This window comes from Sorex fumeus, unplaced genomic scaffold (genome assembly GCF_029834395.1).
Source record: "Sorex fumeus unplaced genomic scaffold, SorFum_2.1 ptg000037l, whole genome shotgun sequence".
NCBI classification, from domain to species: domain Eukaryota; kingdom Metazoa; phylum Chordata; class Mammalia; order Eulipotyphla; family Soricidae; genus Sorex; species Sorex fumeus.
This window is the reverse complement of record NW_026606094.1, coordinates 78580467-78606032: the sequence shown is the minus strand read 5'-3', so window position 1 is coordinate 78606032 and position 25566 is coordinate 78580467. Positions and strand designations below refer to the sequence as shown.

Here is a 25566-nt window from a genome sequence, read left to right as displayed (position 1 = left end):
GCTTCAGAATCAGGTAAAGTGATTCTTACCTTCCAAACAAACAGGACTACCTTTACATCTCAGGATACCCTTATATCTCCATTTCTACATGAATCAACCACAATCATCCACCCACTGCTCTTTGAATGAAAGACTTTAGACGATCACAACCATTTTTAGAAAATCAAAATGATTCCATGAATTCATTAATTCTTAAAGTGAATTATAACAGAAACTGATGGGGGTTTTTTTTGAGAAAGCAATTTCCAGAGCCAAAATGTAGGGCTCATTTCTGAGCTCAGATAAAGTGTTGATTTGTTTATTCTCCCATCATTCACTCACAGTGTTTTATGCTGAGCTAGGAAACACACCTGCATTTCCATAGCTTAGCTAGCAGCTCTGATAGCCTAGAAATCTCATTCAGCTCCTAAGTACTATACCCATCACTCTCCAACTTGCAAAAGGTGGTAATGCATCACTGTTATTATATTCTGTGCATGGTACAAGCACCAGGGTATCTGCTCTCACAAGTATCTAATCTAGAGATTTCAAACTATTTGAATGCATAAATAATGCAAATAAATTGTTCCACCTAGGTTCAGAACCCAGGGGAATTATTGTGCTGGGAGACTCAGCCGGGGCTCATTTTCAAATCTCTCCCCAGTGGCTCACAGCTTCGCAGATGTCTCTGGTAAGTAATTTTGTCAGTCAGCATTCGGATGTGCTGGCCTTTGTTTGCTTTCTCTTGCTCTTTCTGAATGGGATGCCAGCTCTTAACAGGTGCAAAATTCCCTGCTCAGCAAAACTGACCATAAAAGGCCCATCCACATCCATTCAGTTCAGTGTATTTCAATCAATCTGATAGGAAATTGGCTCACAGAGAAGATGGGTGGTGCCAGAGGGAAAGAAACTTCACTGTAGAGAGGAAAACTTCCCCTTAAAGCCATGCCTGGGCATGACTCAGAGAAACTCTGATCCAGAGAAAAGGAATTTCCAAAACAACAACTTGTTTTATATCAGACTAAAGCAACTAGACCTGACCACAGACACTCTGATTAAATCTCTCTCAAGGGAACTGGGAACCAACTGGGTACCCAGACATCCCTTTTTAAGATCAGCAAGCAGAGAACAGCTGGTCATATTAGAATGTTTGAGGGGCAGGGAGTATAATCTAGGAAGAAGAGCACTTTTCTTGCATGTTTGAACCTAGGTTCAATTCCCAGCACCAAAAAGAGCCCTGAGCACTGACAGGAGCACCAGGAGTGACCCTGAGCACAAAGGCAGGAGTAAGTTCTGAGCACCACAAAGTGTAACCCCCACCTCTCAAAAAATCTCATATTCTCTAAAGAATGATCTTATAAAAATATTCTTGTTGTGAGAAAGAGAGTAAAACTGTATAAAAATATTAAATTAAGACCCTCAATTGCTTTTACCCATGAAGAAGGAAGGATCTGATATCAGAAAAAAAGCTACTGTTGGGTGAAACAGTCATCTCCAGATGTGACAGATGTGGAAATACAATGGCAATACTGACTATTAGGTTAGACAAGGCTCTCATAAAAAGTTAAGTAAACCTAGATTGACCAGCAGAGGACATTATGAAACTCAGATCAGAAGTAGTACATACAGGCTCTAGAGCTAAAATAGGAAACCCCAAAAGAAGAAAATTAGTGAGGTAAAGAGGAAGCAGTGAGTAAACCAATCATAAAAGATTATTTTGTTGAGATGAGAAAATTCTTATTTCAAGTTCACACTCACACTCCCACAAAGAACTCTAGGTTTTCTCTAGGTTTTGGTATAAAATAGTTTATTTATTGTCATCGAATTCTCAATTTCCTTTTTGTAAAAAAATTTTTGGCCTCCAAAGCAATGCTCTAGGGCATCAGGAACCACTCCCAACCAACACTCACTAACCAGACCGCTTCATTGCTCTGGTCTATCAGTGTTGGGTTCAGTTCTCAGCACCACATAGTGTACCCTGAGCCAGGGCCACACCCATTGTGCTTGGGGACCTGCGGTGCCAGGAACCAAAACATAGAACCTCCCAAATGAATGTACTCCAGTCTCTGAGACATCTCCTCAGTTCCTGCCTTTTCTTATTATTCCAGGTATAAAAAAATACGCCTTTACATCTGCCTAACAAATAATCATTCACAAAAATACTTAGAGGAAAAACAACTCAGCATCAGATGTATCTCTCATTACTAGATTTCTTTTCTTCTTTCATCTTGGAGGAGGAAAAAGGAAAATGATCTAAATGATAAGGTATTATTCTTACTCAAAGAACATAGAAACCTAGTCTCAGTTATTCAAAGACTCAGAAAACATACCATTCTCATGTAGAGCGTCATCAAGCAAAATAAAAGAAGAAAACATTTTTATTGAAATTTCCATTTTCATTTTCCCCTCCCCTTCCTTTGTAATAGTAGTAGCAATGGTAGTAATATTTATTGTAACATTACTAGTAGTAATAATTAGTAACAACACTTGCAACGTTCAGGAGTCACAGGAATGCAGTATCTGTGGTGTGCAAGATGTCACACACTCGTTACACAGAGAATTCCACTTGTTTTGGGGATTACACTTGCTGGCATGGGGTGTTGCTGGGGCTCAAACTAGAAGCCTTACATCCACAATGCGGCCCCACCCCACCACTAAAACACCATGGAAAATGCTGTTACTCTAGTTATATAAAATATTCAAATCATAAACGTATGCATCTCAAAATTTCTAAAAGTAAAAGATTAACAAAATGCTAGAACATTTTATCACATATATGGGCTGGAGCAATAGCACAGTGGGTAGGGCATTTGCTTCACATGTAGCCAACCCGGGTTCGATTCCTCCATCCCTCTTGGAGAGTCTGGCAAGCTACCGAGAGTATCCCGCCCAGACGGCAGAGCCTGGCAAGCTCCCCGTGCATTATTCTATATGCCAAACACAGTAACAACAAGTCTCGCAATGGAGACGTTACAGGTGCCCGCTTGAGGATATCGATGAATAACGGGAGGGCAGTGTAACAGTGCTACAGTGCTATGGCAAGATAAATCCCCTAATAATCCTCTAATTCCTTCCCACATGGCACTTAGTTTTTTAATAATCAATCAATAAAAATAGTTTGATCTTTAGAGCTAATCAAAGAATCACAACTTTAAACAACAATGCATTGCTATTAGTCATCTACTAAGTAGCCAAACTGAGTCAGTGGATCGGAGATGGCTCAATGCACTCAGTTTATGTTTTGCTTGCAAAGTATTTTTATTCAATTGCTGACAACACATGGATCCCTGAGCACTTCCTGGAGTGACTCTCAAGTACAGCAGAGAGCTGGGAGTAGTCCCTGAGCACAACTGTACCTGACCTAAACTACAAACAAGCAGAATTGTTTTATTATAAATATGAGGAAATAGACATATTGTTAACCTCTCAGAAGAGTTTAACTGCTAAAACTACTCTGAAAGGTGATTTCCACTATGTATAAAGTGATGCTAAAATGCTTGTCACTTTAATCAGTAATTATGCATCTGGAAATTTGTCTTGAAAATTTCCAAGTCTTTTGCTCTAAGTACATGAGCATTCATCAACAATTAAGTTTCCTGTTTTTGTTTAGGGGCTATGTCCAACAGTGCTCACTCCTGGCAGAGCAGAACTCAGGGAACCATATGTGGTGCCAAGGAGTCAAATATGGGTCAGCATCCAGCAACACAAGTGCTTTCTCAGTAGTTATTTAACACACATACAAAATCAAAGCATTCAGTGTCTAAAGTTTTATATTGAAAATTAATTAGTATGGAAAACATTGATGCATGTATAAACACATTTCTTTCTTTTTAAACATTTTCCCCATTTTTACTGAGGGTGTCATGATTTTTAATACTGTCAATGATAGAGTTTCATGCATGCAATGTTTCAATACCACACCCAGCACCAAAATATCTTTCTTCTACTAATGTCCCAAGGACTACTCCCAGTCATCTCCCTCCTCCAGGTAAGCTCAGTTCTCAGGTTATATAGCCTTTGACTATTCCCCTATTATGTTTCTTTGTTTCCCACATATGGGAAGATCATTCTGTATCTGTCCTTCATCCAGCTAACTTCACACAGCATAATACCTCTAGTTCCGTTGGTATGAAAGAACACCTCACACTAGTGAGACTGATATACATTTTTTAAAAGAACAAGGGGCTGGAGAGATAGTACAGCAGGTAGGGTGCTTCCCTGGAACACTATATGATCCCTTGAGCCAGTAAGGGATAAGCCCTGAGCACAGCTACATGTGGCTCAAATATCAAACCAAACCACACAAAGCAAAACAGTCAGTGCCAGCATGGATGTGGAGGAGAAGAAACACTTATCCACTGTTGGTGCAAGTGGCACTTGTTCAACCACTTTGGAAAATACTTCTCAAAAAAAAATTAACACTTCTCAAAAAAAAAAAGATGAACACTTCTCAAAAAAAAAACCCTAAGAAATAAGTATTCATTCAACCCAGCAATTGTACTTCTTGTTAAATACTCCAAAACTCTATTTTGAAGACCTTTATGCTCCTGTGTTTATTGCAGCAATATTCACAATAGCCAAGATCTGAAAACAATCCAAGTCCTCAAGAAAGATGACTGGGTTAAAAATATATATGTATGTTTTATATACACACAGTGAAATACTACTCAGCTAAAATAAAAGGAAAAAGTTGTGCAATTTTCTGACTGCATGAATGGAACTAAATCATATAAACACATTTATTAGCAAGAAAAAATGCTGATGATAACTTGTTAGGGAAGCAAAGAAGGTTTAAGATAGTACGTATAAAACAATTTTATAAACATCTAAGTGTGACTGTGCACAAGAAAATAATGGAAAGTATAGATCTGTGTGTTAAAACTCCTATCTTTATTTGGTGGAATTCTGGGTAACATATTTTTCTAATTTCTCTTTGGTGAATTTGTATTATGTTTGTGTCAAATATTCTAAGATTTTTGGAATTGCTTTTGTTTTAAGCAAATACTTAAGAAAACTGATCGAAGAAAAACATTGCTTTATTTTATCTTTGAGAAAAGCTCTATGAGGTAGTTGTCTTTACCATGCAATTCACTTTGGAGACACTCGGAAAGGTTGACGAGGTTGCCTGAGGTAACAGCTAACAGGAGGAAGAATCACTGTCCGTCAGTGTCCTCTCAAATCAGTTACCTAACCCCTAAGTGATGAGCCTAGGAACCATCTCAGACAGGTGAGGTGCTTCAAAGAGTTGATGGCTGGAAGTTTGAATCAGTGCAGTGACGTCACTCAGTGACAGGTAGCCACCTGAAGATGAGGAAAGGGGTTCCCCTCTCATTAGAGTTCCCCTTGAGAAGATGTCCTCTCAACTGGTTGCTCTTATAGGAGCCCAGAGTTCAATTCTCAATGTACTACAACTGTGGGGAAGAAAATACCCTTATCGAGAACAAAATGCAAGGAGATTACTCCCACAAAACACGCTGCAGCCCCAGCCTAGTACCCACACAAGTGGATTTGGGTGGTAACATTTTTCATCTCCTATTCACAACAGTGAACTAATTGAAAAGTACATATTAGCATTTGTTCTCTTGGTTTTGTGTTCATTCTCATCCCAACTCTATCACTTGGGGCAGTGAATAAATAGTTTTGAGAAATTACCATGAGAATGTCAATGAGGCTGGCTGAGATGGAACCCAAAATGGGCGTAATCATAATTGGGATTCCTTACTCTCATCTGGCAGTTATGCTGTGGATGGTAGGACAACACTACAATTTTAGTGCCATTTTGTCAATGTTTCAAGCCTCTGATGTGCTAGGATTCTTAAAACGTCTTTTCAAGTTAACATTCCTCCTCAGCTAAAAGTTGGTACATTTCTTCCTAAACCTGGGCACCTCTGTGGGATACAATTTGGTAAAAATGGAAGATAAGACAAGAAGAATAAGAGAGAGAAATCTTTCTTAGAAAGTGAACATCAAAAATAAAGCTTTATCACCAAGTTCTTGTCAAAATGAAGCTGCTCAAACCACCTCAATTCTCAGTGGCTTGAAATGATCATGCCTCCTCATCCACACAGCAATGGGCAGGAAGCAGCACTCTATTGCTCTTGGCTTCAAGCTGAAGGTCCTCTAAACAGGGTCCTTCAAACAGGACATCTGGACATCTGCTGCCTTTTAGCCTCCATCAACCTACTATCAAAGTCGTCACATAGTCATGCCAAACACTAGAGGAGAAGGAAGTGTATCAGTTCAACATGGGAGAGAAGAGAGTTCATTGTTGTTCTAATGCTTTTATCTAGTTATAAATGTTAAGTGTTCAATGAAGAAATATAAGTAAATACAGAAATTATTAAAAAATCATTAGATTTCTCCCTTTATATTATCACTCATAGAAGATCCTTTTAACATTTTGGATTATTATATTTGTTTTGAAATATTTTTTAATATTCTTCTTACTAGAAAAAAATAAAATATAAAGCTCATATTAGAATGAATTCTGAGAGGCGAAACCAAAAAAACAATCCTTATACAATGTTAAAACTTTTACAGATTTTCCACTCTTTCTCAGCACTCCACAATACACAAACACACATACAAATACACACACATACTGCTAATCATAACAATGTTGTGTTTGCAAGATTTTTTCTTTTTTAAAATTAGTAATAATAATGATTTGTTTCCACACACTCTTGCAAAGTCTTTATACTCATTATATCTGTCTGTTCCTGTAGTATCTTTTTAGTATCCAAGTCATAGTTTATTTTTCCCAGATCATAATTTAAAACCATCCAACCACTACCAAATATTAAACTGATTCATGAATTTAGTTTTTAGCTACTATGGACCATGTTCCTTTTAAAAAAGAAGACCAAGTCTTAAAAACTTACAACCTTTAAGTTTTTTTTCATTTGTCTAGAAGTAAAGCTGAGTACAAGCATTAAACTCTGCAGCATCTCAGAGGTCAGCTGCACGCAGATATTTCATGTTTTGGTTGTTTGATTTTTAATGCCTGTGGCAAGTGGAACAAAACATCATCAAAAACCAATCCACGTGCCAAGCCCTATGAAAAGGGAAAATGTTACAGCGTTAAAGGGAATGGAAAAAATCCAGGTTCTCAGAGAGCTCCAGGCAGGCCTCATGGGCCAAGACAGGGGAGCAGATGAGAAACTCCAGAGCATTAGCTCCTGTGATGCATGTGGACCCACAGGTAGAGACATCCATGTCATAGCAGACATGGAAGGAGGGTGTGGGCAGATGAAAGAGTATGAGCAAAATCTCAGAAGGAAGCGGATTTATAACTCTGAGTTTAACATGGATAATCAATGTTATTGATCATGAGGTGAGGGAGTTCAGGGAAAAGTCTAGAAAGGAAAACATAGGCAAAACCCTCATGACATTAAATCTAGAGGCATCTTCAAGACTCCTTCCACTGGCCAAGCAAATGGAAGCAAAGATAAACAAATAGGACTACATCAAACTAAGAAGCTCTTGATCTGCAGAAGGAACAATGACCAGAATAAAAAGACACCACACAGACTGGCAGAAAATATTTGCCCACCACTCATCTGATGTCTGAGTCACCGCCCCCTGGGCCTGGGGGTCCAGGGTGCCTTCGGGGCTGATTGACATTTTCCAACTGATTGAGGAGAAATGGGTTGCAGTCGATAATCAACAGCTTTTATTTCCAATTCCACACACCAGACATAGGGGTGTATATTGTTATGGAGTGGGGGACACTGATAGACTGGAGAAAAATGCAGGGACAGTGTCTCACAAAGGAGAAGTGTAACATGGCATGGGGAATTTGGAGTGTCTCTGGGGAGGCAATGAGCCTTGGAAGCACTTCAATGGTTGAAACCAAAGGGGGGCAGGTAACACAATTAACATAACCTCCTAGCAAGAGGAATTGACCTGGGTTATTCCCAAAAACTAAATGAAGAAGTACAGATGGTGCTCAACCTCAGCCTGTGTGTGACTGCCAAGGGCACATGGATCAGCTCCTGCAACCATGGGGCATGCACAGAGACTGTGGGGTAGTGGCAAAGAAGATTGGAGGGGCTGAAGACTAACCATCTCAACCAGAAGCTAGAAGATCATTTTTCCTCTCCCTCCTACTGCCCATCTCCCCATTTCAATTGGCAGTTTCTCCCAGTTTGTGGCATCCAATCTGGCACCACAAAGCAGAGTCGAGAGCAGTAAGATGGGGCCCAGAAGCAGTTAGTGTCTATCCAGCAGAAGCCGCTCAAATCCTTTGAGATGGAGTTTGGAGTCACTCCAACTAGCCCAAGATAATGCTGAGTGCAGGACTGTCCAAGAAGGGCAGCAGAATCCTTCAGTGGTTCCAGAGTACCAAAGCTGGTTCTGGTGGGCTATGCAGCCTGGGCCATCTGCTTGGTTATTAGACCCTGTTGCTTGTGCCTTGCTATTCTGGAACTGCCTCATGCACAAGGTTATAAACCATCAAACACCAGATTATCCTCTCTTCAACAATTCTTTCAAAATCTTTCCAAAATGACCTGAAGAAGGTGAAAACACAGAAATTGCCTTTGTAAAGGAGACCATGTCACCTGTGCAGCAAACAGAGGTTCTGAATTCCTAATCCGTAGATTATGCAAGCAGGTTAAACTGGCTAGCTCCCACCCTCCACCATACTGTAATCCCTCTATGCACTGAATCCCACGCCGAAAGGTACTGCCGTGGGACTATATATTCCAGAGCAAGCCTTTGGCTGCAGGGCCTCACTCCAGGGCTGAGTGTGTCAGTGCCCAGTATAAACCAGGGCCTTTCTGAAGCTCCTCCAGTGCTGGCTGGTTTACTTCCTTTCCTTTGCAGTGCCAGGTAGGAGACCATTTTGTCCAGAGAGAGCAGTGAGTACCACAGGAAAGCAAAGGTTTCTTCAGAGCTCATTCTGCCCACCAAAAGGTCACTCAACATTTCCTTGCCATGGTCTCTCTCAAAAGTAGAAAACTCTCCTACAAATCTAACCTCTCTCTCCACAGCCCTGGGCGTCTCTCACCGCAGCAGACAGTCCCTTCTCTCCTGCTCACACAGTCCCTGAGAGCCTGTTCACAGGATTAGGAATGTGTTCATCTGAAAAGATTCTTGTTTTCAATAAAAAGAGTGTGGTGAATCACCCTCATGGCTCCCCAGAATCAAAGGTTCTCAGCCTCATTTCACTGTGGGCAAGAAATGTTTCTTCTGCCCCTTCTTGGTAACCTTCACTTCTCTCCAGTACATCCTTTGCAGTCAGATTCAAAACTAGTTTTCTGGGTCTGCTAGAAGATCTCAAATTAGAGAGATTTCAAAGGATAAAACAAAGAGAAAACCTGAGAACATGTCATGCTGTCTCTTCTTTCAAAAGAAAACCAAGTCCTTGACTTGTTTTGTTGGAAAAGAAGGGGAGGAAGGGAGATCATCCAGGCCAGCAAGAAATGCTGCCCTCCTGTCTCTTCCCCCATCTGTTCGAAAATGGTTTCCAAATGATTAAATGCTGCTTTGCACTGAACCAGGATTGCTGGATGGGCTGGGAATGCTGGGGAAGGCAGGAAGCAATTCAGAAATACAATTTCCCAAATGTTTATTTAGCCAGCAAAGACTGTCGCTTTACAATTATAAAATCTTAACATGACCTCTGGCAGTCAGCTGTTGTAGGGTAAGTAGTCGCAGATTGAATTTCAAGCGGTGTCAAGGACAAAATGAGTCCTTAATCTGGCTGCTGAAAATGCGTATTCGCCAGAGAGGAAACAGCTCCAGCCTCCAAGTCCTTGCCCACGTTAGTCCTCCCTGTGATCCTGTGGACCGGGTTCGGCTGCTCCTCTTTAGCCCCCTCAGCACAGGCTGCCCAGCTCGCTCCACTGCTTCACCAGCAAGCATACAGCTTCATGAGGTGATGCACAGAGAGAGAATCACATTGTGCATACAAAGTACAGAAATTCTGCCCAATTTCCTGTGGACTCCAGAAATACTGAAGAATTAGAGTGCCTTTTATAATTTTTTTAAAGATGAGAGAAGGTTGTCATTGACTAAAACTAGACACAATTGCATTTCTGCTCCTGACACATCTTGCAACTGGTAAATTAGAGTTGCTCAACCATAAGATGGGAAGCCTTGGTGATTGCAACTGGGTCAGAAGGAGAGAAGTGTTAGCTATAGTATATTCTTTACTGCAGTGGCCATCGGGCCACATGACATAATGCTTTTCTGTTCTTTATCCTATCTGATTGTCTAGCCTACTTTTTTTTTTTTTAGTGAAACACCATGAGGTACAGTTGTAGACTTACAAGTTGTTGTGCTTGGGTTTCAATTATACAATGAACGAGTACCCATCCCACCACCAGTGCCCATTCTCCATCCCCACCAATCCCATTATCCCTCCCACCCACCCTCATCCCCCATCCCACCCTGCCTCTGTGGTAGGGCACTCCCTTTTGTTCTCTCTCTCCTTCTGGGTGCTGTGATCTGCAGAAGAGACATTGGGTGGCAATCATGTTCGGTCTATAGTCTACTTTCAGCATGCATCTCCCATCCTGGGCGGATCTTCCCAGCACCCTTTATTTGGTGCTCCCTTCTCTATCTGAGCTGCCTTTACCCCTGGAGTATGCGGCTGGCCTTTAAGCCATGGAGTGAACAACCTGGTATTTATCACAGCTGTTCTTGGGTGTTAGTCTCTTATTTTGTTACTTTATGTTACCCAGATGAATGCAATATTTCCATGTCTGTCCCTCTCTTTCTGCCTCATTTCACTTAGCATGATATTTTCCATGTAGTACCACATGTACTTCTTGAGTCTTGGCCCATTCAACGTCTTTTCTTAATGGAACTAAAGTGAACATCTGGGCAAAAACCAGCAAAGTAAGGTATTTGTGCAGATCCTTCCTCTGAGCAATGCTAGCCCTCACTGCCATGTGAAAATATTTAGAAGACAGTCACTGTTATGGAAGGCCAGCACTTGAAGCTCCATCATAAAAGGCATTTCTGACCCCAGCCCATCTGCCTGCTCTCCCAGCTGACCTCATGAAGCTCTCCCAAGGGGATACAGCATGCCGCTAGGACCTTGCTGAGACTGTCAGAGCACAATCTCCGGCTCATCACACAATGACACTAACCCCTGGGCTTTACATTTCCACCAGTATCTCTGTATGTGGAGAATGACACAAACAAATTCCAGGCGTTCACGGATCAGTTTCTTCCCAGAGAGCCCAATCATTGGCCACTTATTAAAAATAATGAATCTAGAGACCTTCCACAACCCTACCCAGACAGAAACTGTTTCCAAGAAGTTTCCCAAGAGATTCTGAGATCTGCTCTGCTGAAGATGGTAGAGGTCAGGGGAGGCGAGACTCTGCCCAGAAACAGCAGCTGTAATCCAGGGCCTCCATATTTCTATATGAGACAGAAGCAGCGAGGCTTTGTGATGGCTTGGTATGAACAACGTGATACCAGGTTAAAGATGGGGAGAGTAGCAGAAGAGCTGGATGTGATGTGAGAGGGAAGAGCCTGATTCATACCTACTTGTGAGGTGCCCCTGTGATAGATTTCCTGTTCTCACCTCTAGCTTGACTATCAGTGGGCTTTGGGATTCTTCCAGTGTTCAACTCTGGACAGTCCATCTCAAAAAAGAAAAAAGAAAGTACTATTACCCCAGACACATAGAAGCCTGGGGACTTCAGAAAGGATCAAATCTTCATGGAATCAAAGAAAACCAACCAAAGAATCCATCTTAAGGTTTCACCCTCTTGTTGTCTATTCTGGCCCTTAGAGGATTTATTTTTTCATCTTGTGCAAGAATTTGTTTTCTTGACCCTATAAAAGAATTGGGAAGATGCCATTGTTCACAACATTGACGAGGAATACGATCGACTTGTTCAGCACCTCCATGAATGTGCGAGGAACGCCAAGAGAGAGATAGCCACAAAAAATCGCCTATCTTCGAAAACTCTTGAGCTAATTCGCCAGCGTGGTTTGGCACATGCCTCAGGCAACTGCAAGCTAACATCCGAGCTCGCAAAGCAGTGCAGAGATGCGATCAAGGAAGACCTCAAAGAGAGAAGAGCAGAAGAACTGGTAGATGCGGCAGAAGCCAGGAAAAGTATTCGTAATGCCCGCCTGTCCTTCGCCAACTATAAGACCAAGATGACTGCCCTCCAACGTCCTGATGGATCCATCACATCCTCCAGAACAGCAATGGAGAAGATTATCCATGACTTCTACTCAAATCTCTTCGATAGCCATGTCCACTTGCCGACATACCAAATTCCACAGGATGGATATGTCGTTCCCAATGTTCTCCCTTCCGAAATATGACACGCCATTTCGTCGGTAAAGAAACAAACAGCACCCGGCCCAGACAAGGTCAGACCTGAACACCTGAAGAACCTGCCATCAGTACTCATCAATACACTGGCTCGGCTCTTCACTCGCTACCTGTCTGAATGCAAGGTTCCGTCCCAATGGAAAACCAGCAGGACCGTACTACTGTTCAAGAAGGGAGACATCCATGACATTAGCAACTATCGCCTGATCTGCCTATTGTCTGTCATCTACAAGTTGTTCACTCGAATCATCCTAAATAGGATTGGCAGAACACTAGATGAAGGACAACCATGCGAGCAAGCCGGGTTCCGCAAAGGATTCAGCACCATCGACCATATCCACATGATAACCAAGCTCATTGAGGTTTCTCGGGAGTTCAAGATGCCACTCTGTTTAACGTTCATTGATTTAAAGAAGGCCTTTGATTCTGTTGAGACGGAAGCGGTCATTGAAGCCCTAGCCAATCAGGGCATTCAAGCCCAATACATCAGGATCCTCCGTGAGCTGTATTGCAGATTCACTACCAGGATCTCACCATTCTACAAAGAAGTGATCGTTGATGTCAAGAGAGGGGTGCGGCAGGGTGATACCATTTCACCGAAACTCTTCAGTGCCACCCTCAAGAACATCATGCGACGACTGGAATGGGAAGGAATGGGAGTGAAGATAGATGGTCGGCAACTACACCACCTCCGCTTTGCTGATGACATTGTTTTAATAACACCAAACATCAGCCAAGCGGCACAAATGCTGGCCGACTTTGACCGTGAGTGTGGAAAGGTAGGACTACAGCTGAATCTTACGAAGACAATGTTTATGAGAAACAGCCTTGTTCCTGACACCCCATTCGCTCTCAATGGAACGACCATCTCCGAATGCAACAGCTATGGTCGAGAGGTCAACAGGACAAATGACCTGGCACCCGAGCTGCGCAGGAGGAAGAGAGCAGCTTGGAATGCCTTCAAGAACGTCGAAGAAATAGCTAAGAGGACGAAGAACTTCCGGCTCTGGGCACATCTCTTTGATTCCACTGTTCTTCCTGCATTAACATATGCCTCAGAGACCTGGGCCCTACGCAAACAGGATGAGAACGCTATTCAGGTCTCCCAAAGAAGAATAGAAAGAGCTATGCTTGGAATATCACGTTTCACTCAAATGAGAGAGAGAATCCGGAGTTCTGACATCCGTCGACGATCAAGAATCAGGGACGCTGTCTCATATGCCAAGGTGTCGAAAATCAGATGGGCTGGTCACGTAATGAGATTTAAAGACGACCACTGGACTAGAGCTGTTACCGACTGGATTCCACGGGATGTCAAAAGACCGCGTGGCCGCCCACCTTCCAGATGGTCAGACTTCTTCGTCAAGATCATGAACGATCGGTTTGAGGACCTTCATGTTCCCGGAGCGAACAGATGCCATTGGGCTACACTAGCACGCGACAGGGACAAATGGAGACGTTACTGGCGCCCGCTCGAGCAAATCGACGACTAACGGGAAGTTAAGTGATTAAGTGATTAAGTGATGAAAGAATTGACTTGTGATTGTTTTAATGCAGGGGCAGGACACTTTAAACTCTTGTTTTCTTGCTTTTTTGGATTTTGCTGCCATTCTCCGATCACTCTGGAAATAATAACAAAAGGAATTAAATTTGCTAGGAAAGTGTCTACCAGCACAACACATTTTCATTTCATATGAGCAGTTAGAGGAATGCAGCCCTCAACTCATTCATTGAATAAATAAATCATGGGGTTAGAGCTTCAATAATACATGATAGAAAGAGGGAGAAAGAAGAGGCCTAAAAGAGCTGACAAGTTTCTTAAAAATTTTAAGCTACGTACAGGCAAAATGATGAAAGGTGGTAGCCTGCCATTCTATCCTCTTTATTCTTACTGTTTGCATCTTGCTATAATTTGTTGTTAAACTACGTGTTCACTGCCCCACAGTTCTTGGACTGGTTTAAGGTCAGACAAAATGCTGTACCTTTTCCCTGAAAGTTTCTTATCTAGCTTAAGTTTATTATTATTATTATTATTATTATTATTATTATTATAGTGCTTTAAGTAGCACATTGGAATAGTGTTTACATTTATAGTTTTGATGTACAGTTACTGCATCTTATCACCACCAAGATTTCTTAAAATTTACAATACATTAACATCCTTATATTCCTTCTTAGGATACCTCACCATCCCTTCTCCAACCTGTCCCTCCATTTAGAAATTTTGGTTTTGTAATCTAAGAACAAAGGCTTATCATCATTCCATGTTGTCTATTCCCTTGTTCTGTTTGTATATACTACATACATGAGTGAAAACACCCAGTGTTTGTCCTTCTTCCTCTGAATATACTTTGCTGAACATGTTCCATCCAAATTGCAGTGAACTACAAGATTTCATCTTTTCTTACAGTTGCATAATATTCTATTCTGTAAATATGCCACAGCTTCTTATCCATCTATCTGATGTTGAACATTTAAGGGTATTTCTGTGTCCTGGATGTTGTACTAAACACTGCAATAAGCATAGATGTGCATTCATCTTTTTATATTAATGTTTTTTGTGTTTTGGTGATAGATGCCAAGAAGTGAAATTGCTGGACAGGTCTAAGTTAAATGTGTCTTAAACATATATTATCCCAGGACACAAACAGTTTTTGTAACTGCAACTAGAAATTTTCAGTTTCCAGATTTGAAGATAATTTGTTACATTCAATGGATAGCTCAATATATTTCATGGTTTACTTGGATATATGTTTGAATTTATTGATCTTCCTTTTATATAATATGATGAACATTATGGATATTGCTGTTTTGCATGTCACTTGACCAATACTTAAACTCTTTGGCCTGGTTCCTTTCTTGCTGACCTCACAAAACTCATGATAGATAACATTTCTTTTAATATTTCTTGCCAGAGCACCCAACATACGGTATGTGCTCCATGCTATGTATAAAGACTCTGAAATTCCTGTGAATGCCACTGATGGTTAAAACTTCATGGACGCTTGCATGTCCCTACTTAAGGCATAGATTGTCATCTTTTCTAATCTGTTTAACCCACCTAGTGAGTCAGTTGCTACTATTACTCCATTTAATAGATAATGGAACAAAAGGGCTAAGGGAAGTCTTCAAGGTTAATCATGTTGTCCATGCTTCATTGGGCTTCAGATTTCATGAAGAAGAAACTTATGTACCAAAACAAATGACCATGTGATATAGTGATCAAGAGAAGACCCAGCACTGATGAACACGTGGTCTCTGTCTCTCTTTGTGTTCCTGTCTCTGTCTCTCTCTCTCTCTCTCTCCATATATTTATGTATATATCTTTATATATCCCTCTCCCTGACTCTCTGACTCTGAATTTTAGGGTCACAGGGAGCTCAATATGAGACTCATCCCACTGCATAAGATTTCTTAAAATTTATAAAATCAAACTCAGATTAAATTCATTATATTCTCAAAGCTGTTTATATTGAAGCATTAATTTGAAAGAATTGCACAGCTAATAGATTCAAGCCTGAGATTACAGAGGCAGAAATGAGAAATATATTTCTACCTTGTTCTCCCAGAGCATCATTTGCAGAGCCCCTGGAGAGAGAAACCTCCAGAGTAACATTGTGCATCACTCTGTTGCTGGCTTTTCCCGGCATATATCAGACCACACAGGCCCTTACATAAGCAAGGGGGTGTGTCTGTATGTGTCTCTGTAGGTACACTGGCATTCATCCCCAGCACACTCACTCTGCACTCCTCATCAATTATGCATGACTCCCTGAAAGAAAAACACAGGAGGAAAAATGGTTGAATTTTTGAACTTTTTACCCAAAACAGTGTGTGAGAGAACGTCTGTCTCTGCAGAAAACAAGAGACTCGGGCCAGGGAAATATACCTATTCTGTATGTCAGCAGGCTGGGTTAAGTCTCAGCACTTGCGGACTCCCCTGAAAGCATCACTGGGAACAGACCCCAAGGAGTGAGCAGAAGTAATCCCTGAACGCTGTCAGGTGTGGCTCAAAATATATCTCGGTCACGGTCCTCCCATTGTTCATCGATTTGCTCCAGCGGGCCCAGTAACATTGTGAGAATTATTACTGTGTTTCGCATATCGAATACGTCACAGGTAGCTTGCCAGGCTTTGCAGCACGGGCGAGATACTCTTGGTAGCTTGCCAGGCTCTACGAGAGCACTGTCCTGTAGCACTGTCCTCCCGTTGTTCATCGATTTGCTCAAGCGGACATCAGTAACATCTCACAACAAATTGTGGGACTTGTTGTTACTGTTTTTGGCATATTGAATATGTCACAGGTAGTTTGCCAGGCTTTGCCGTGTGGGCGAGATACTCTCGGTAGCTTGCCGGGCTCTCCAAGAGGGGCGGAGGAATCGAACTCAGGTTGGCCATGCTGGCTGTGTGCAAGGCAAACGCCCTACCCACTGTGCTATCGCTCAAAAAGAAAAACTACATACAATTGGGCTTTTAAAAGCTGGAGTTCATGGGCTGGAGCGATAGTACAGCGGGGAGGGCATTTGCTTTGTAAGAGGCTGACCCGGTTTCAATTCACAGCATCCCACATGGTACCTCAAGCACCACCAAGAGTAATTTCTGAGTGCAGAGCCAGGAGTAACCCTTGAGCATTTCTGGATGTGACCCCCGCCAAAAAAATCTGGAGTTCATAGAAACCCTAACTGCTCTAAGCTTTCCCAGTAAGTGAATTACAATCCTAACTCCATTAGTTACCAGTTCCGTGACCAAGGCAAGTCATACAGATTTCTCTGTGTTCAGTTGACTATAGTTCTTCTGAGCCCTGCACTGGCTGGTATAAGAGATTCTATACCAAAAAGCTATAGAGATTCTCTGAGTGTCAAACCAGCAATAGGAGGCACCACCGTGGGACCAGAGCAATAGTACAACAGGGGACACTTACCTTACATGCAGTCAACCCAGTTTCAATCCCCAGCATCCCACATGGTCCTTCAAGCATTACCAGGAGTAATTCCTGAGTGCAGCATCAGGAGTAAAGCGTAGTCAGGTGTGAACCAAAAAGGAAGAAATAAGAGAAGAAGGAAGGAAGGAAGGAAGGAAGGAAGGAAGGAAGGAAGGAAGGAGGGAGGGAGGGAGGGAGGGAGGGAGGGAGGGAGGGAGGGAGGAAGGAAGGAAGGAAGGAAGGAAGGAAGGAAGTAGCACTGTAGCACTGTCCTCATCGATTTGCTTGAGCAGGCGCCCGTAACGTCTCCATCGTGAGACTTGTTGTCATGTATGTTTGACTTGTTGTCAACATATGTCATATATGTCATATTCTATATGTTTTTTACATATCGAATACATCTCAGGGAGCTTTCCAGGTTGTGCCATGCGGGCGGGATACTCTCAGTAGCTTGCCGGGCTCTCCAAGAGAGACAGAGGAATCAAACGTGGGTTGGCCACGTGCAAGGCAAACGCCCTACAAAATCTTTGTTGTTTGAGATTCACCCCATCCTTGGAAAGGAAATTTCAAAAATTGTCTTTAATATTTATTTTTCCTTTCCTTTTTTTTTTGTGGGGATGGGGTTCACACCTGGTGCTCAGGGCTTGCTCCTGACTGTGCTCAGGGATCAATACTGCTGGGGCTCAGGGCGCCACACATGCAGGGTGCCCGGGATCAAACCCAGGTTGGCTGTATTCAAGGCAAGCACTGTGCCTGCTGTACTATCTCTCAGCCCCAAAAATATCTTTAAAATTCTTCATCTCTTTCAATGGCAAATGCGTTTCAGTGATTTTGTACAATTCAAAAATTATGAATTCAAATATAACCTAATTAAAATATTAGTAAAGGGCATACACACTGCACATTTCCAGAGCCTTACTGTGGAGGTTCAAATGCAAACAATAACGCCTCCTCCAGATGGAACCCTGGTGACCAGAAGCCTCTACAAGCATAGCTCGAGTATGTGGAAACTAGGACTTTTCCTCCAAACTGCCGGGACCTTCCCGGCTCCCAGATAACCTCTGACTCCCACAACCCGCCCCCCCAGCGCCATCTTTACAGCACACAACCGCAGAGAAGAAAGGCCACATGGGGGTGCTCCACAGCTCCCGGAGAAGACACCAGTTCCCAAAAAGAGCCAAGATCACCGGGAAGTCCCAGATGGGGTAGGTGCCGCATCCCGCCTCCTCCAGATGGAACCCCGGTGACCAGAAGCCTCTACAAGCATAGCTTGAATATGCGAGAACTAGGACTTTTCCTCCAAACCGCACAACCGCGGACATCTCCATTTATACAAAGTGATCAATGGAAAGTAAATCATCCAACGTTTCTCCCTGAAAATCAGGCTTTTTTTTATTTAATCATTTTTTTTATTAGTGAAACACCATGAAGTACATTTATAGACTTATAAATTTTTATGCTTGGGTTTCAGTTATACAATGATCAAGTACCCATCCCTCCACCAGTGCCCATCCTCCCCCACCACGGGTCCTAGAATCCCTCCCACCCCACCCCCACCCCCGTCCCACCCTGCTGCTGTGGCAGGGCATTCCCCATTGTTCTCTCTCTCTTCTTTTGGGTACTGTGTTTTGCCAGAGAGGCATTGAGTGGCAATCATGTTTGGTCAATAGACTACTTTTAGCATGTCTCTCCCACCCTGGGAGGGTCTTCACAACACCCTTTATTTGGTGCTCTCTTCTCTATCTGAGCTTCCTTTTCACCTAGCGCATGTGGCTGGCCTTCCATTCATGGAGCAAAATTCCTGGTACTAATCTGAGCCATTCCTGGGTGTTAGTCTCCCGTTTTGTTGCTTTATGTTCCCCAGATGAATGCAATCTTTCTGTGTCTATCCCGCTCTTTCTGAGTCATTTCGCTTAAAATGATACTCTCCATGTAGTACCACTTGTATGTAAATTTCATAACTTCATCTTTTCTAACAGCTACACAGTACTCCGTTGTGTAAATGTACCAAAGTTTCTTTAACCAGTCATCTGTTCTCGGGCACTCAGGTTTTTTCCAGATTCTGGCTATTGTAAAGAGTGCTGCAATGAACAAACAAGTGCAGATGTCACTTCGACTATATCTTTTTGCCTCTCTGGGATATATTCCCAGGAGTGCTATAGCTGGGTCAAATGGGAGATCAAATTCTAATTTTTTGAGAATCGTCCATACTGTTTTCCAAAAGGGTTGGACCAGCCTGCATTCCCACCAGCAGTGAAGGAGGGTCCCTTTCTCGCCACATCCGCGCCAGCACCTGTTGCTTTTGTTCTTGTGGATGTGGGCCAGTCTCTGTGGTGTGAAATGATATCTCATTGTTGTTTTGATCTGCATCTCTCTGATGATTAGTGATGTAGAGCATTTTCTCATGTGCCTTTTTGCCATTCGGATTTCTTCTTTGCGAAAGTTTCTGTTCATTTCCTCGCCCCATTTTTTGATGGGGTTGGGTGATTTCTTCTTGTGTAGTTTAACCAATACCTTGTATATCCTTGATATCAACCCCTTGTCTGATGTGTATTTGGTAAATATTCTTTCCCATTCTGTAGGCTGTCTTTGTATTTTGGTCACTGTTTCTTTTGAGGTGCAGAAGCTTCTTAGTTTAAGATAGTCCCATTTGTCTAGCTCTGTTTTCACTTGCTCGGCCAGTGGCGTGACATCTTTGAAGATACCACTAACTTCAATATCGTGGAGAGTTTTGCCAACTTTGTCTTCAAAAAACATTATGGATTCCGGTCTGATGTTGAGGTCATAAATCCATTTCGATCTTACTTTTGTGCACGGCGTTAGGCAGAGATCTGAGCCCACTTTTTTGCATGTAGCCGTTCAGTTTTGCCAGCACAATTTATTGAAGAGGCTTTCCCTGCTCCATTTCTCTTTTCTTGCCCCCTTATCGAAGATTAGATGATTATATGTTTGGGAGGAGATGTCAGTATATTCAACTCTGTTCCATTGGTCTGCAACTCTGCCTTTGTTCCAGTACCATGCTGTTTTGATTATTACTGCTTTGTAGTAGAGCTTGAAGTTAGGTAGGTTGATTCCTCCCATTTTCTTTTTCCCAAGAATTGCTTTAGCTATTCGTGGGAATTTATTGTTCCATATAAATTTCAGGAGTGTTTGCTCCATTTCTTTGAAGAATGTCGTGGGTATCCTTATAGGGATTGCATTGAATTTGTACAGTGCCTTGGGAAGTATTGCCATTTTGACAATGTTGATTCTCCCCATCCATGAACAGGGGATATTTTTCCATTTCCTCGTGTCCTCTTTTATTTCCCGAAGTAGCGTTTTGTAGTTTTCTTTGTACAGATCCTTTACTTCCTTAGTTAAGGCAATTCCTAGGTACTTGATTGTCTGGGGCACAATTGTGAATGGAATTGTTTTCTTCATGTCACTTTCTACTCTTTCACTATTTGCATATAGGAAAGCCATGGACTTTTGGGTATTGATTTTATAGCCTGCCACTTTACTATACAAGCCTATTGTTTCTAGGAGTTTCTTGGTAGAGGTTTTGGGGTTCTCTAAGTATAGTATCATGTCATCTGCGAATAGTGAGAACTTAATTTCTTCTTTCCCTATCTGGATGCTCTTAATATCTTTTTCTTGCCTAATCGCTATTGCAAGTACTTCCAGTACTATATTGAACACCAGTGGAGAGAGTGGGCATCCTTGTCTCGTCCCTGACCTTAGGGGGAAGGCTCTCAGTTTTTCCCCATTGAGGATGATGTTTGCTGTAGGTTTGTGGTAGATGGCTTTAACTATATTGAGGAAAGTCCCCTCTATCCCCATTTTGGCAAGGGTTTTCATCATGAATGGGTGCTGGATCTTGTCAAATGCTTTCTCTGCATCTATTGATATGATCATATGATTTTTATCTTTTCTTTTGTTGATATGATGGATTATGTTGATTGATTTCCGAATGTTGAACCATCCTTGCATCCCTGGGATGAATCCTACTTGGTCATGATGTATGATCTTTTTGATGAGTTGCTGAATTCTATTGGCTAGTATTTTGTTGAGAATCTTCGCATCCGTGTTCATCAGGGATATCGGCCTGTAGTTTTCTTTTCTTGTGGTGTCTTTCTTTCCTTTTGGTATTAGAGAGATATGGGCTTCATAGAAACTGTTTGGGAGAGTTTCTGTTTTTTCAATTTCCTGGAAAAGCTTGAGAAGAAATGGCAATAGGTCCTCTTTAAATGTTTGGAAAAATTCGCTAGTAAATCCATCTGGACCTGGGCTTTTGTTTTTGGGAAGACTTTTGATTACAGTTTCAATTTCCTTAATGTGAATAGGTCTATTCAGGTACTCTATATCTTCTTGCTTCAGCTTTGGGAGATGATAAGAATCCAGGAATTTATCCATTTCTTCTAGGTTCTCTTGTTTCGTGGCATACAGACTTTCAAAGTAGTCTCTGATGATCTCTTGAATTTCTTTAGTTTCTGTTGTGATATCCCCATTCTTATTTCTGATTCGATTTATTAAGGCTCTCTCTCTCTCTGTTTCTTTGTGAGTGTTGCTAGTGGTTTATCTATCTTATTTATTTTCTCGAAGAACCAGCTCTTGGTTTTATTGATCTTTCGGATTGTTTCTTTGTTTTCCATGTCGTTGATTTCTGCTCTAAGTTTTATGATCTCTTTCCTTTTGCCTGATTTAGGCTCTTTCTGTTGATCCTTTTCTAAGGTCTTGAGCTGTGAGGTCAAATTGTTTATGTGCATCGTTTCTACAGTCCTAAGATATGCTTGCAGAGCTATAAATTTTCCCCTTAATACAGCTTTCGCTGCATCCCATAAGTTCTGGTAGTTTGTGTCTTCATTCTCATTTGTTTCCAGGTATCTTTTGATTTCGTCCTTGACTTCGTTCTTGACCCACTCATTGTTCAGCATCGAGTTGTTTAATTTCCAGGTGTTTGATTTTGTTCTCCGTGTCAGTGTGTGATTCACTTCTATCCTCAGTGAATCATGGTCTGAAAAGATGGCTGATACTATTTCTATCTTCCTGATTCTGTTGAGGTATGTTTTGTGTCCTAGGACATGGTCTATTTTGGAAAATGTTCCGTGCGCACTGGAGAAGAATGTGTATTCTTTCTTTTGGGGGTGTAAAGCCCTGTATAGGTCTATAAGCCCTTTCTCTTCTATTTCTTCTTTCAAAGCCAATAATTCCTTGCTGGGTTTTGTTCTTGTTGATCTATCCAGAGTTGATAAGGCGATGTTGAAGTCTCCAAGTACTATTGTGTTGGTAGCGATGTCCTCCTTAAAATCTGTTAGCAGTTGTTTTAGATATTTAGCTGTTCCCTCATTAGGTGCGTATACATTTAAGAGTGTGATTTCTTCCTGCTGTATGTATCCCTTGATGAAGAGAAAATAGCCTTCACTGTCCCTTCTAATCTTTTTCAACGTGAAATTAATGTTGTTGGATACTAGTATGGCCACCCCAGCTTTTTTGAAGGAGCTGTTTGCTTGCAGGATTGTTTTCCATCCTTTGACTTTGAGTCTGTGTTTGTTCTGGCTATTGAGATGAGTTTCTTGTAGGCAGCAGAATGTTGGGTTCTGTCTCTGTATCCATTTTGCCACTCTGTGTCTCTTAAATGGTGAATTTAGACCATTGACATTGAGAGAGAGTATGGTTATGGGGTTTTGTGTCATTTTCTGTGCGGGTGTGTTGTGGTTGTAGGGTTTGTCTTGTCTTATAGTAGCCCCTTTAGTCCTTGCTTTAGGTTTGGTTTTGAGTCTATGAAGTTCCTGAGCTGCTGTTTATCTAGAAAATAGTGTACTGTTCCTTCGATTTTGAGGGAGAGTTTAGCCGGGTAGAGTATTCTTGGGGAAGCATTCATTTCAGTGAGTTTTTTAACTATATCTTGCCACTGCCTTCGGGCTTGCAGGGTTTCCTCTGATAGGTCTGCTGTGAATCTAAGGGGTGCTCCTTTGTATATGATTTCCTTCTTTGCCCTTGCTGCTTGCAGTATTGTGTCTCTATCAGCAGCATCAATCATTCTAACTATTATATGCCTTGGAGTGTTTTTGTTGGGGTCTCTTTTAGCTGGCACCCTTCGGGCTTCTTGAACCTGAATGGCTGCATTGCGGAGCTCTGGGAATTTTTCAGCAATGATTTGTTTGACGGTGTTTTTTTCGTTGGGATTGTTTCCCTGAGCTTCAGGTAGTCCCATGATTCTAATGTTGTTCCTCTTGGAATCATCTGCTAGGACTCTGATTCTCTGAAAAGCTATTTTAAGGTCCCTTGCCACTGTTGTTGTTCCGTGTTGGCTTGGCGCAGCTGATCTTCCAGCTCACTGATTCTCTCTTCAGCTGCGGTCATTCTATTTTTAAGAGAAGAAACTGAGTTTCTCATTTCATCTACGGAGTCTTTTAATCGTGACATTTCTGCTCTCATTTCTTCGCGTAATTTGTCGATTTTTTCTGTGGTGTTACTGGCTGTCTGTCTGACCATTTCATTGAGTTGATTGAACATCTTTATGACTTCGTATCTGAATTCTGTGTCAGAGAGGTCCCTTAGGTGAGCTGTATCGACAGAATGTTCTGGATTGTTTTTGTTGTCCTCCATTTGTGGTGGGGATTTTCTTTCTTTCTTCATATTGCTGAGTAGGTTGGGGACTAAATTCCTTGGAAACTAGGTTCCTTAGAATGGGTAAACAACCTGCAGCTGCGTAAGTGGCCATCGGCCGGAAAATAGGCCACGCCCACTCTGAAGCCACGCCCACTTCTGAAGAGGCCACACCTCTACGGAAAACTGGGTTTGAGATGAGATGAGCGCTGCGTGAGGAGTGAAGAGGGGACGGCAGACGCTCACGGCTGCGTTTCTCCAGGCATCTGTCGGGACGCCGGAGGTCCCGAAGGGAGAGATGGAAGTCCCGGGGCCACACACCAGGGGCTGGGCTGACCTGGGTTTGAGATGAGATGAGCGCCGCGTGAGGAGTGAAGAGGGGACGGCAGATGCTCACAGCTGCGTTTCTCCAGGCATCTGCCGGGACACCTGAGGTCCCAAAGGGAGAGATGGAAGTCCCGGGGCCACACACCAGGGGCTGGGCTGACCTGGGTTTGAGATGAGATGAGCGCCGCGTGAGGAGTGAAGAGGGGACGGCAGACGCTCACGGCTGCCTGAAAATCAGGCTTAACTCTTATGCAAACCACAACACCCAATAGGAGAGAGAGAACAAAAGGGAATGCCCTGCCACAGAGACAGGGTGGGTTGGGGAGGGTGGTGGCTGGGAGGGACACTGGGATCCGCGGTGGGGGGAAATGGTCGCTGGTGGAGGGATGGGTATTCAAAATAAATAAATAAATAATTTAGAAAATGCAAACAATAAAATAAAGGTACCAGAGACTGTTCCTTTGTTGTTGGAAGATTAGCAAAACTGAAGGAATATTTGATTGTTACTATCAAATACTATCTTTCTCTTTCTTAAAATGATTTGTAAAAACTCAAATATAACTTTCTTTTTGAAGCTAATGTTTTAACTGCTCCCCAATCTGAAGTATTATATTTATTAAATGTTAATTTAAAATGTGGGCTTTCTTAATGCATATACACACATACAAAATAATGCTAAGTTAAGATAGTAAAAAGTATACATGTGCCAATTAAGCATAGAAGCATTTTATGTCATTGTTAAAATAAAAAGAAAATTTGAAACAATATGATAGTTGACAATACTAAGTTTCTGATGCTCTTTACAAATTTAGAGGATTTTTTTCTTGGTAAATATTAAATATTATACGTTTAAGATAAGTTTTCTGAGAAAATAAATGCTGAAGAGGAATAAACAGGAGTCAATGAGGAAAACCTTAATTGATATTTTTCCTGCTTTAAATATCGAGTACAATGTTGCATGAATAAGACTTTTAGTGCTTAATGTGATATGACTTAAATGCTCTCTTTTTTGCTAGAGTCTATAAAATTTTCCTATTAATGACTATTCTTATTTTTATCTACCAGATTTACAGAGGAAAAACTATATAGTGAGGCTTCCATTAGTCTGTGCAAATCTTTTCTGTGATCTGGTAATAAACCTCACTCCTCATAAAGCCGAGGCAACCCCGTCAGAGGCACCCATGCTGATCACGGTGCAGTCATGCTCTGTGGCCCTGCTTCTCTCACTCTCTGCTGACCCTTTCAGAAATCCTGTTGCAATAGGCAAGATGATATTTTTTCAGTCATCAGAGATGCTAAATCTGGGACACTAGTAAAGCTACATCTTCCCAGATTTAACACAGCCCCAAATAGTAAAATCCTAATGTAACCCTCCAGACCTCAAACACATAAGCCAGTTTTATGGGGCAGAGGTACTCAGCATATTCAAGGCCCCAGGTTTCCT

The 25566-nt window shown here is 42.0% G+C and overlaps 1 protein-coding gene across 2 annotated transcripts in view; it reads left to right on the top strand.

Annotated features, from left to right (window-relative positions):
* The window catches only part of AOAH (acyloxyacyl hydrolase), a 239194-nt gene that overhangs the window by 120292 nt on the left and 93336 nt on the right, over window positions 1-25566 (top strand). For both annotated transcript variants that reach the window (XM_056118527.1, XM_056118526.1), the window contains one exon: window positions 576-670. In XM_056118527.1, the coding sequence (XP_055974502.1) occupies window positions 576-670 (95 nt within the window). The remainder of the gene's footprint in view (window positions 1-575; window positions 671-25566) is intronic.